Raw genomic sequence first — 12,297 nt, 5'->3', positions numbered from 1 at the left:
ACTGATGAATTAAATATGCATTTTATTGCCATATAATAATAATAATATAATATATGTGCTTTACAAACATGCTCCTAATTGACAACAAAACAAAATATGTACATGCATACAAATAATGATTTATTTATTTTGCGTAATAAAACTCGATTAAAACCTTAAACCTTGTACAATAAATAAATATATACATCGGCGCAAGCAGCTTCAATGACGGATACAACATGGAAATAACTCAAGGCTGTCATCAATTACTATAACAACTTATTGGTCGTCGTTACTATTGTTAAAAGTAAAACGAAATCAAAGAGAATAGAACTATGTTTGAATTCTGGTATAAATATGACGTCTGGACGCACGACAGCGGACTGCAGAGTTCAGCGAGTGCTTAGCATAAAGAATGTGATTATGAAGAACCTTCGAGAAATACAAGAACATTTAGAAGAATTGAAGTTTCATTTTAAAATATCTGGAACGTACTGGAACAAGTGACATTAGTGACGTCAGCGAGGCTGGCGTCCTCTCTTTAAAACAATGAATTTGTAATAAATCCGACATATATATATATTGATATACACAGTTTCTGAGTGGTTTAATAAAATTAACTTCAGCCGATTTTCCGATTTGCAAAACATAACTTAATAATGAGATCTAAGATTTTCGCGAGTATTCATTTAAATGAAACTAGTGTTATTCGGATTTACTACGCGGATTTTATTATTTAAAAACTACATAATCCCGACGTTTCGGCTACTTTGCAGCAACCGTGATCACGGGCAGACGGGGTGAGCCTACACTAGTTTCATAACTTAATGTTTACCATTACGTTTTGCGACTCCACTGTCTTTATTTAGTTAAAAAGAAATCAATAAAGAACACGCTTTTATTAATGATTACAAACTGAAGAGTGTAAAAATAATTTTCCATACAGAGAGAAAATAATATTTTAATTTATCTATACATATTATAAATAAAGTACCTGGCCATCTGTCTGTCTGTTCGCAGTATACAGAAAAACTACTGAACCAATTGTCAAGCGGTTATCACCACTCGATAGCGTGATTCTCGAGGAAGGTTTTAGTATATAATTTGTTAAGGTTTTGTATTGATTTGTGTGTACATTAACGATATTTGCTGAAGATGTCGGGAAAACAAGAGCCGTCTGACAGCTTTTAAAAACGCTGCCAAAACCGTTTGAGATATAACAAAATAATGTATGGTGGAATTATCTATTTTAAATAGGTCTACTATATCCATTTTACAACTTTTAAAAATTGGCATTCCGTTTATTGGAAAGCTATTAACATAAATACGGTATTAAGTCTTATCAAAATAAATTACTTCGTTTTCAAGCCTACATCAGTATCTGTAAATTACTTTTTAAATCATTTAAATCGAGCGTACCGTTTGTAAGTTATCATAATATAAGTTTAATAATTCTCAAAATTAAATAGGCTATTTTATATTTTTTGTAAAAGCCCGAGCGAAGCCGGGGCTGGTACCTAGTACTGAATAACCGTTTGATGTTTTGTAACATATATTTACGCTACGATTTCTTGTTTGACATTATACAATAAAAGCGTGTATTTTTTTTATATGTAATACAAATACTGACAGCATTGCACCGCCCCCTTTCGGTAATTACAAAAACAAAAATATGCCATAAATATCGTTATAGTCTGACCACATGACACAGTCGTTGTAAATTATATTATAGTCTATGCCCTATTCTGATGTGTAATCAATCATACTGTAAAGTTTCATTCAAATATGTTCAGTCGTTTTTTCGTGAAAGAGGATAAACAAATCATATCATTGTTAGAAGCTTACACCTTAGGAACACAGATGGCGCTGTCATTAAAAATTAATAAATTGTTAGTTCCAGACTAGTTACAAGAATAATGTATCCGACGTAATATAAACAAAGCGTAAGAAAAATGAAATGATTGAATCAGCTCATAGATAATAAAAATATATCATATCTATTGTATTTTTTCGCAGTTATAAGTAATTTGCAACTTTAATCTTAGTATAACATTATGGACACGTATGAGGAACAATACAAAATCCCAGAGGATATTTGTGCGTCGGCCTCCAGACCAGACATATTTATGTATTCGAGAATTTTAAAGCGCGTTGTAATTATAGAGCTTACGGTGTCTTAGGAAACCAACATCCCCAAAGACCATGCCATCAAGGTCAGTAAATATTACGAGCTCACAAACGAACTCACTCCAAATAGGTTCGTCGTGGATTTGTACGCGGTAGAAGTGGGAGCGAGAGGATAACGGCAAAATCTCTCTACAACCTACTTAATGACTTGAACCTGTTCAGAACTCATACCGGTTCATCCTTGGGACGTGGTTCAAAGGCAGCCCTAGTAGGTTCTACTCAAATTTGGTTTTGTAGACAGAGGAATTTGGATGGTCGAGGTGAGCCGTTATATAGTGGGCCCTTAAATCTACACCTGGGTCGCAAGTCCCAGGCACTGTTGAAGCTCCTCTCCCTGCATGGACCCGGCGCCCGCACGGTGTATCCATGGAATGCTGAGTAACTTCGTCTCATACTTAACAATAAGATGTAAGAATGTGTCAGGATAAATTAGGAAATTGTTTATATTTGTTCCGTCCTATATCATAAACCGTTTATCACTTCGCAAAAATATTTGCAGAATAGACAAAAGATTTTATTTTTTTTCGAAAATAGTTTTTTTTTTAAACACTCAAGACGCCAACTTTGAATTCAAATGTTACTTTAAGATCCTTAATAGAGATTGGATTGGATTGTAATTTAATATATTTTTTACGTAAAAAATTTAAGAAATCATAGATTTTTTCTTGCTCTCATATATAAACTAAACACCTTTATATATTTCTTGCAATTTTCATCTAAAGTTCTTAAATGGATACGCATTTATTTTGTTCCTTTGATATTTTAAGAGATGATGATATTGATAAATATAAAAAAATTTAATATATATAAAATAGTACTTAAATTCTCATTTTCACTAAATTAACCCAACCTCATATGGGGTCGGAAGACTAGACCAAAATTAGTGTATATGAAATTAAACAAAAAAATTAATTTCACATTCAAATATATTTTGTCAAACTAGTGACTACTCAATCATTAGGACTTTTTTTTTTAATATTTTTTTTTCAATGTAATCTATATAAATTTTCTCCCCGTCTCGTTTTTGATTTTTTTTTCACATGAATCTACATAAGCATAAAATAATAGAAGGCCAGTTGAGTAATTATTCCATTTACTTGTCAGACACACATCCACACAATAATCCACAGAACGTAAAGCAGTCGTTGTCTTATATATAAATTCTATTAAATTTCCAGCCTATAACTTATAAACGTTTCAAAATTAATAAATTAGTTTTGAGCGACAAGCCCAAAAGTCGTGCCCATGGAAACTTGTCCAATGGGCACAAAGTTTTGGGGATTTTGATTTTATATTAGAATGAGTTCAATATTTTCTTGGCAGGAGGTATAAGTTGAAGGTGTCCTTGGGGAGAGCAGCACACGCTGGTTTCTGTTTCAAATCCTCCAAATTTACAGCACCGACATCGAACTCTTGGACAATGTTGGCGAGCATAACGAAACTCATTGTCGTCACCAACGTCTGGCCAATACACGTCCGCTTGCCGATGCTGAACGGCAGGAAATGTGGGATGTTCCTTTTCACAGACACAACTTCCTTCTCTATTTCTGTCGCTCTGTTTATGGGACCGGTTCTCTCGCTATCGGACTCCATACCCGAGTCGCAAAGTGAGTTTCGTCTAGCTCTAATTTTAGTTCTTTCTAAAAATCTAGATGGATCAAACTTCTGCGGTTCGTCCCAATATTTTGTTGAAGTGTTTAACTCGTAGTTGTTTATAAAAACAATTGTCCCCTTTTCGACACCATAACCAGCTACATTAGCGTTTTCAGTAGCAACGTGAGGTACGATTGGAGATGAGGCGTATCTTAGACATTCTAAGATGGTAGCTTCAGTATACGGTAGGGATGGTCTATCGGTCAAATTCACTGGTCGTTTTCCTTTTGTGACACCATCAATTTCAGACCTGATCTTCTTCCCGACCTCTGGATCTCTGGCGATCGCTGCGAGACACAGCATCACTAGATTCCCAACAGAAGAGTGCCCACCAAGAAAATCTTCTAGCATAAATATGATAGTATTTCGGTCTACCGTCTGATCGTCGTGGAGAACACGTAAAAGACCATCCAAGAAATCCTTTTCCGGACCATCCATATCCAAATTCGTCTCCCTCTGTTCGACTATCCTCGACAAAATGAACGTCCTTATATCCTGGGACCAGTTAGACAATTTATCCATATGTTTCTTATAAAACGGCGCCAACCAAGGGAGGAAATCGACCGCGTAACCCTGGTTGATCTCCCAGAAGATCTCATCAAAATTATCGACGATTTTACGGAATTCAGCATCGTTGTCATCGAATCTGACATTGCACATGTAGTTGGAGAACATATTCATAGCAGTGGCCATCAGGTGTGGCTTTAAATTGATGCTGTCAGTGGAATTCCTAGTGATGTTCTTCAGAGTATGCACCAGCTCGATGGCTTCGAAAGTAGCTACCTGACCAATTCTTGAGAAGTTATCGGTGTGATGTTTCGGACCGCAATGACGACGGGCGAGATTGCGTCTTCGGAGTTGGAGATTGGACCAGTCGCATAGAGCGAGGGCTGTTGACAAAGAAACAAAAATACTCAATAAATAATATTCATATCTCGATAGTACCTTATATTGTTCATTTAATTGTACTCATTTAAAAAGATATTGTACTATAATCTCAGGCAATACTTTTGTTATTATATCAGACGTGTTGTAACTAAGGTCGAAAATTAACAATCATATATTTCACAATAGCCTTACTTAGAATCTTCTTAGAAGAAATCATTAACAAATAGATACCAGTGTTCGTAAGTAATACGTTACGGTCGAATAATACAACAAACTATCAGTCCTAAAGTGAATATCAACTCATACTATAAGCCTATATCATTAAATACAATCAAGTCGTGAGTATGTTGAAGTACCTATACATTATAAAGCAATCGTCCGTTAAGAGGCAATGGTGCGAGGATTACCGCTCTAGTGAATAGGAAAGTGAAATATATAAAAACTTCAAAAGCATATTATATTTAAATAAGTAATTACGTACATATATTGACGCGTTGACATTATAATATCGATTTAGTTGTCAAAATGACATTTGTTGGTGTTGCCAGTCTAATTAAACGGAATTATGTAAAAAATTAAAATATTTCTTTAAAAAAAAAATATATTGAAATTTATTATAAATTTTTCGAACGACTTTGGTAAAGTCATGGGATAATTTAAAACGGGATAAGCTAGTAACGGATATTAAGGGGCGTAAATAATGTTTTTGCTATCTAAAATATTTAAATCTGCGTATTTTATTTTTATACTCAACTACATTTATAAACGCAGAAGTTTTTAAAGATAATACATTTATGCTCGCCTGGCGTTAAATAAACGTTTTATATTAACTAGTGATTATAAAGAAAAAGCATATATATATATATATAATTTTATCTGTACACATATTTTATCTGTGCACATAAATTTTGCTAGCTAAATTAATTTGATATAAAATACTTTATCTATATATAAGTTCATCCGGATCCATATATAAATAACAAAACAATTTTATGTGTTTTGCAATTTCACTTCACCCCATCAGTCACATACATACCAAAAGCTATCCTTTATGTATGTGCATACATAATGTACGATTGACGTACAGACGGCGAGGCATTACCATGTCTTGTAAGGTTGCCATCACAATTGGTCAAGACATTTTTTAAATTAAACTCAACAAAACTTAGCTTCTCATTCAATCAAATTATATTTTACATACAAACTATTTTAATTTTTACAACAATCTTGAGTAAAAATATATTTTTAGTTCGAGATATTTATTCGTAAGTATATATATATATATATATATATATATATATGCCACTTTTTATCTATGCATATCAGTTTAGAAGTTATAAAAATATTTTTCACGTATATATCAATAGTTTAAACGTATAAATTTTTTTTTCATTCCGATTCACGACCTTACCTATATCCTATCCTGAATCAGCGATTAATGTGTGCCAATATAAAAACATATCACATTACGTATTAATTGCTAATATATTTAAAATATATATATATACAACACTAGTTAAATTATACAACCTCATTTGATTTGTTACAATGAAGATCAAAAAATTTGGCACATACGTTTTTATGACGTTCCATAAAACGGATTTAATTTGAAGTTGGGTTCGAGGTTTTTGAGTCTGTTCTTTTTTTTTTTGTATGAGACCTTTTTGTTTGGATTCCTTTTATCTCTATGACTCGAGTGTCGCATGTCCAAATTACTCGTATAGCAATAAGGTGTTCTGTTACACTTCTGTAACACATACACACAAGCGAATAAAAAAATTTTCTGTAATAATTTATTAAATCAAAAATATCCAAGAGTATCATTAAGTGCCTATATACATATATATAATATTTGTTATGTATTAACTAAATGATTTTTAAGCAAATATCTTCTTTGTTCCTGACTGAAAAGTTTGCAATTACTATAAGAGGATTATTCTTGTAAATAACAAAAGCAAATCCTCATTTTTCTATATATTGGTAATGTTATTGTTATTAAATAAAAATATTACGCACAGACATACGTTTTAGTAGATGTCGTGAGTGTAAATATAAAATAATAATTTGACAGATCAAGTTACACACAACCTCGTGTAATTAGTGGTGTCTGCCAACGTTGGTGCCAACGTTGGACGAAAAATAAACATTGGAAACGCTTGAAGACGTGCTTTAGGAACGTTTGGCGAATCATTGGCGATAGGCTTACTTAGAACTTAACAATTACCACGTTTATTGCTAATAGGTCATGAAATAAGGGCAGTTCGGATGCGGACGTCGCATCCGTAGGACGTGTTATCGTCGATGTTAAATGTGAGTATTATAAAATAAACTTACAATTATTCCTGTCGCCGGCGAAGAGTTTGTGGAAACGGAGGAAATCGGGACGGCCGCCAAAGAACTTGCCATTCTGGTTGAGGACCTCCCTTATCAAATCCAAATTGTTGACGACCAAGCACTCGGACGATCCGAGCTTTATGCTGTATATATCACCGTAGTCTTTGCTCAGCTCCGTGAAAGCCTGGAACGGGGATTCGTGTTTGCCCAGGAGATGCAAGCTCCCGACTATCGGTAAAGCTATCGGACCGGGCGCTTGCTTTAAATCCTCCACCTTCTCCTCTCCATACTTAGTAGCCCTTCTCCATTTGATAGTTCTGCGTGAAAATAATTTATATATGATAGCGCAAAACGCTAGAATCAACAGCGCACTCATTTCTAAAAAGAAATTTTCGAGTGACTTTGATTGGCTGGAGCCTCGAGCCGGCACTGCGTCATCTGTAACGCGGCCGCCATATTTATAGTCAGCTATTAGCATTTTCATGAAATGTATACGTTATAACTTATATCATGGATCTTATTCCAATGGGATAAGGGATTTTAGAACGATATTATTTTTAAATTAAATTTAAACTGAAATAAATCAAACAAAGCATCAAACATTTTCTAATCAGAAGTAATGGATGCGTTCAAAAATTATTATCGTAAAAAAAAGTGTTATAAATTTTCATTATAAAATTAATAAATGTATAAAACTTATTTTTTTAACATTTTCATTAATATATATATATATATCTATCGTCAATATTAAAAAAAATATTCAAAGTAACAATGGTATTAATGATGTGACAATGTGAAGATAAAATAATTATATATAATATATTATAAAACGAAATAACGCTTCGATAATTAAACGAATCGTGTTTTATAAATTAATATCCATTCCTATCATATAATGTCGAAAACTCTCAAGAAAAAACTTTAAGACCGTTATTTTAAAATTAAACAGAATTATCTTTTTATATAAATAAATATTTCAATATTAATCAATTTTATTCCGTCGTAATTTAATAATTAAATATCCAAAACGTTTCATTCAAAAGCATTATAATTTACTTCCCTTGACACAAACTATGATAATTTAAAAAAAAAAAGTAACTGTCATTTAATTTAAATTTCGCTGCTAAGTCACTGACGTCACTAAGCCAGGGCACGTGTGAAATGGAATATAAAAATTTGTATTAAAATTTTAAATCATGTGTTCTTGGCGTATATATTTTGGGCATTATGTAATTTATTTTTTCTTATTTCATGCTTAGTTGTTTTGTTTTTTTTTTTATTTTGAATTTGAAAAGAGTCGACCGTGTTCTGCATTTGTCCAAAATATATTATAGAATTCATCAAATATATCTTTTCGCGGCATTCCGACTTGTGCTGGAGCTTTGTGTTTGAAAAAAGAACACGTGTAAGGTTAACCTATCAACCCCCGTCCGATACAAACATCTTGCGTCTCGCTCGCTCATACTGAGAACGTCATCTTCCCTCCGGCTCTAACCTTACCTAGATCAAAAGTAGCACAGTTTGAATAATTCAGAACCTATTTCGGAGAAAGATACGGGGAAAAAAAACGTAATTTTTCACTTGGAACCGTATTGTTCTTGCCGTCATCACACTCGTGATTTAATAAATGTGTATATAAAATGAAGGCTTCATGCGAATTCTGAAAATATAAAATTCGAACGTCACTTTGACATTGGCATATATGACAAATGGAATAAAATTTTAATTAAAAAAAAAAATAACATCTGTCAAAACGGAATCGAAGGATGGTTTTGTTCAGCCGAAACTTTTACATATATATAATTATACAATCTATGTAACAAGTATGTACATTATGACAAACAACAATGATCCTTGATCCATTTTGGTTTCGTTTAAGACACGACCGATCTCACGTAGTTGAAATTAATTATTGTCTTTTTTATGTATCTGTGCTCTCGAGTGCGTATGTTGTGCACTTGTGTGTGTGTGTGTGTTAATTTTGAGATTTAAGTCTCGTGTATAAAAAAACGCCTCTAACTTAGATTTAGATAGAAAAAATTGGGATGAATAAAAAAATATGTTTATAAATATACATTTGCATTGAGATAAATCTACGTCCTAACCTAATTTGTGTTCATATTTCGATTTCTATTCAAGATTAAATTTAACTTTTAACTTTGTGATAATTATATCCATCTATTGGCTCTATTAAATCTATATATATAGTCGAATTATTTAAAACTTTTTCTATAATGTTTAGGGTAAAAACACAACCCGCCTGGACGTTGCTGGTTAACAACAGGTGCATATTTTACCTAGATTTCTAGGAATCTGTATTTTGGCCTACATTTTCGCGACCCAGTTAGTTTTATATTTATGAGGTTCCATATAAAGCAGATTTTTTTTATATACAAAAATATTACTGATCAGATTTCGATAAAACTGTGATCAAAGTATAGTCTACAAATTAGGAAATTTGATATCATATAAGTTGTGTTTCAACTCATTAATTAATTATAGGTTTAAATGAATGGGAAGAAATAAAGAATTCTATTCATGGAATAGAATAAATTTAATTTAAAAAATATCTTGTACATATGTCGTTCCCAAAGATAAGCTATTTACTTGTGTGAATACAATATTATATACAATTAATACAAAAAACTATTTAATGTCTAAATATTTTAAGTTTTTTTGTAGTATTGGTCAATTATTATTTATTTTATTAAATTGTTTTTTTTTTATAAAATTCATTAATTTAAATTAAATTACACACACACACACACACACACACACATATATATATATATATATATATTATATATATATATATATATATATATATATATATATATATATATATATATATTTCAAACGCACTACCTATTATTTACAATTAACATTGTTCAGAGAAACAATTTATTGATTATTTAAACAAGAAAATTACCAAAAAAATGCACAACTGTCTTTTAAGAACATCATTGTTGAAATTAACTACTTGTTTAATATTAAATAAATATAGTATATACCTTAATACGAGTTTTCAACGTCATTAAATACAGTATCATTGCATTTAAAAATACGTTAATATTGTCGTGTTAACGATATATATATATATATATATATATATTAAATATTATTTATCAACGTTTTTGTAACTTGCATTACGTTTTTCGTGTACGAGAACGTACAAGCCTTGCCTCGTATATCGTTTCCCATACTGTTACAGAAACTGATTATCAAAATAATTTAATTATAATATTTAAACGGAAATAATAATTTAAAATAATACTTGAATAGTGTAATTTTAAGTTTGGTTATACGTAAAATCATTAATAGGAAGTAATTCGAAGGCAGCTCTAGTAGGTTCGTTCCAAATTTGGTAGAGAGAGGAGCTGGGACGGGGGAGGTGAGGTGCGGAGGTTTAACGCGCGTTAGGTAGGGCCCTTAAACCTACACCCGGGTCGCAAGTCCCAGGCACTGTTGAAGCTCCTCTCCCTGCAATAGACCCGGCACCCGCACGGTGCAAAAAACATAGGATAAAATATATTATGCAAGCCAATATTATCATAACATATAGTAAAGCTATAAACTAACAGTAAATAAGATGATAAGAAAAGCTAATCAAAATTTTACTCAGTTAAATTTAACCGCCGATTTGTTGAACTCAACTTCACTTGGTACTTGATGTCTAACCAGACAACATATGACCAAAATTCCCTTCTTCATCAGCGTATTAACAAAAAGTTTTATCTAAAACGACACAGCTCTGTCATTCTGAGGAACACACATACAAACACACATATATATTGAAGGATTGTTAATAAATTTGATCGGCTTTTCCTTAAAAAAAAATTACGTGAGCGTACATTGATGTGACAGCGTAATTTCTAGAACCCGCGAGACAAAGGAAAGCGTGATTGTGGGTCATGCCATCCTAAAACATTTGTTTTTCATAAACGCTCCCCTTACCACAAGTTGTATAGTCACTACATACAGAGCGTTTCACGTTCCTCATTATTTGCGTTACGTTAATACTATGATGTGTGAAAAAATATATTAACGCTTTGTATTTATGAAGTTTGGCGATGGAAAATTTTGATTTTTACAATGACAAAGGGACATACATACATATATATATGTATGTATGTATATCACACCATATCCATGTGGCGTGAACGGAATATTCCTAACAAGAAAAAATAAAATGAGGTAAAAAAAAAATATAATACAATAATTTTAGTACGTATAAGCAATTATTAAATTTTTATAGGAAAATGTGTGAAGGAAATCAAATATTTAATTATATGTATGGCAACTCGTTATTTACGCTATATATATATATATATATATATATATATATGTGTGTGTATGTATGTATGTATGTCTATATATATATATATAAGATTTTATAGTCGAGATTTTTTGTCAGCCACGATAACGAATTGAAATTTTTTAACACCGGAAGAAATGTGAATTTTGTTGTGACCCCATTTGACCCAATTTATTCAGGAATATACTAGGGCTGTGACTGACGAAAACATCGATATTAATACGGTTGAATAAAATATACACGTAACTCATATGTCTGTCGACAGTCATATATATGACAGGGCCAAGTCATTTGATTATAAGTGGAGTGGGATTTTTTTTATTCCATATATTGTATCGCCAGCCCTCGTTACACGGAAACGGTGAAAAAATATGCAAAACTCCTTTGACCTTACCGAGACAGACGAGCGAAAAAAAAATTATCATGTATCCCGCGTTTTGTGACAAAAAAAAAACCCGTCGCCCGCCATTTTGTATATTTGGGGACGGTCGCCATTGATACGATTTTGAATACCAAATATTTTCTTATTTATTTTATTTAAATTTGCTTTTTTTAGAATAGAATATATTTCGTTTGTGTTTTTTCTATTTTTTTGATACACTTTTTGTATTTCCGTGTCTCTGAATTAGTTTAAATAACTTTATATGATTTAAACTGAATGCGTTTGGTAATGTTTGCATCTGATATTGGTGCTGGTGATTAAGATCTTGCTTATTTAATTGTTTTTCGTTCAAAAACAATATTTCAGGTATTTTCGTGAATACTACAAACTGGCAGTTGATAAGTTAGAAGTGGAAAATTTATGGTACGTAGTGCTGAATGTTCATGTCTTGTTCAGTATCACACCGCGAGTTGTCTTAGAAAAACTCGAAAGAGATAATTTATCCGCCTTCCTTGATAGATGCTACCACGGCTAAAAACAGTGGCGATTCAAGATAACA

General features: G+C 32.0%; 2 protein-coding genes across 2 annotated transcripts in view; one reads left to right on the top strand and one right to left on the bottom strand.

Moving 5' to 3' along the window:
• Window positions 1–3,242: 3,242 nt before the first annotated feature.
• On the bottom strand, window positions 3,243–7,463 carry LOC116778470 (cytochrome P450 307a1). The gene is made up of 2 exons (XM_032672480.2): window positions 7,042–7,463; window positions 3,243–4,709 (listed from the first exon to the last, which is right to left on the bottom strand). Exons 1-2 carry the CDS (start codon window positions 7,415–7,417, stop codon window positions 3,472–3,474), a joined length of 1,614 nt encoding a protein of 537 aa, XP_032528371.2. The 5' UTR covers window positions 7,418–7,463; the 3' UTR covers window positions 3,243–3,471.
• LOC116778471 (cholesterol 7-desaturase nvd) overlaps window positions 6,878–12,297 on the top strand; it is a 27,203-nt gene continuing 21,783 nt past the window's right edge. Inside the window, exon 1 of the mRNA XM_061525787.1 lies at window positions 6,878–7,017. The gene's annotated coding sequence lies outside the window, so the exon portion shown is untranslated. The remainder of the gene's footprint in view (window positions 7,018–12,297) is intronic.

The sequence above is a fragment of the Danaus plexippus genome, chromosome 31, assembly GCF_018135715.1.
Source record: "Danaus plexippus chromosome 31, MEX_DaPlex, whole genome shotgun sequence".
Taxonomy (NCBI): Eukaryota; Metazoa; Arthropoda; class Insecta; order Lepidoptera; family Nymphalidae; genus Danaus; species Danaus plexippus.
This window is presented reverse-complemented; position numbering and strand designations above follow the sequence as displayed.

Coding starts and splice junctions, on each gene's coding strand:
- LOC116778470 (XM_032672480.2), bottom strand. CDS start 7,417: ATGAGTGCGCTGTTGATTCTAGCGTTTTGCGCTATCATATATAAATTA. Junction 4,710..7,041: donor CGCCGGCGACAGGAATAATT/GTAAGTTTATTT, acceptor CTTTGTCAACAG/CCCTCGCTCTATGCGACTGG.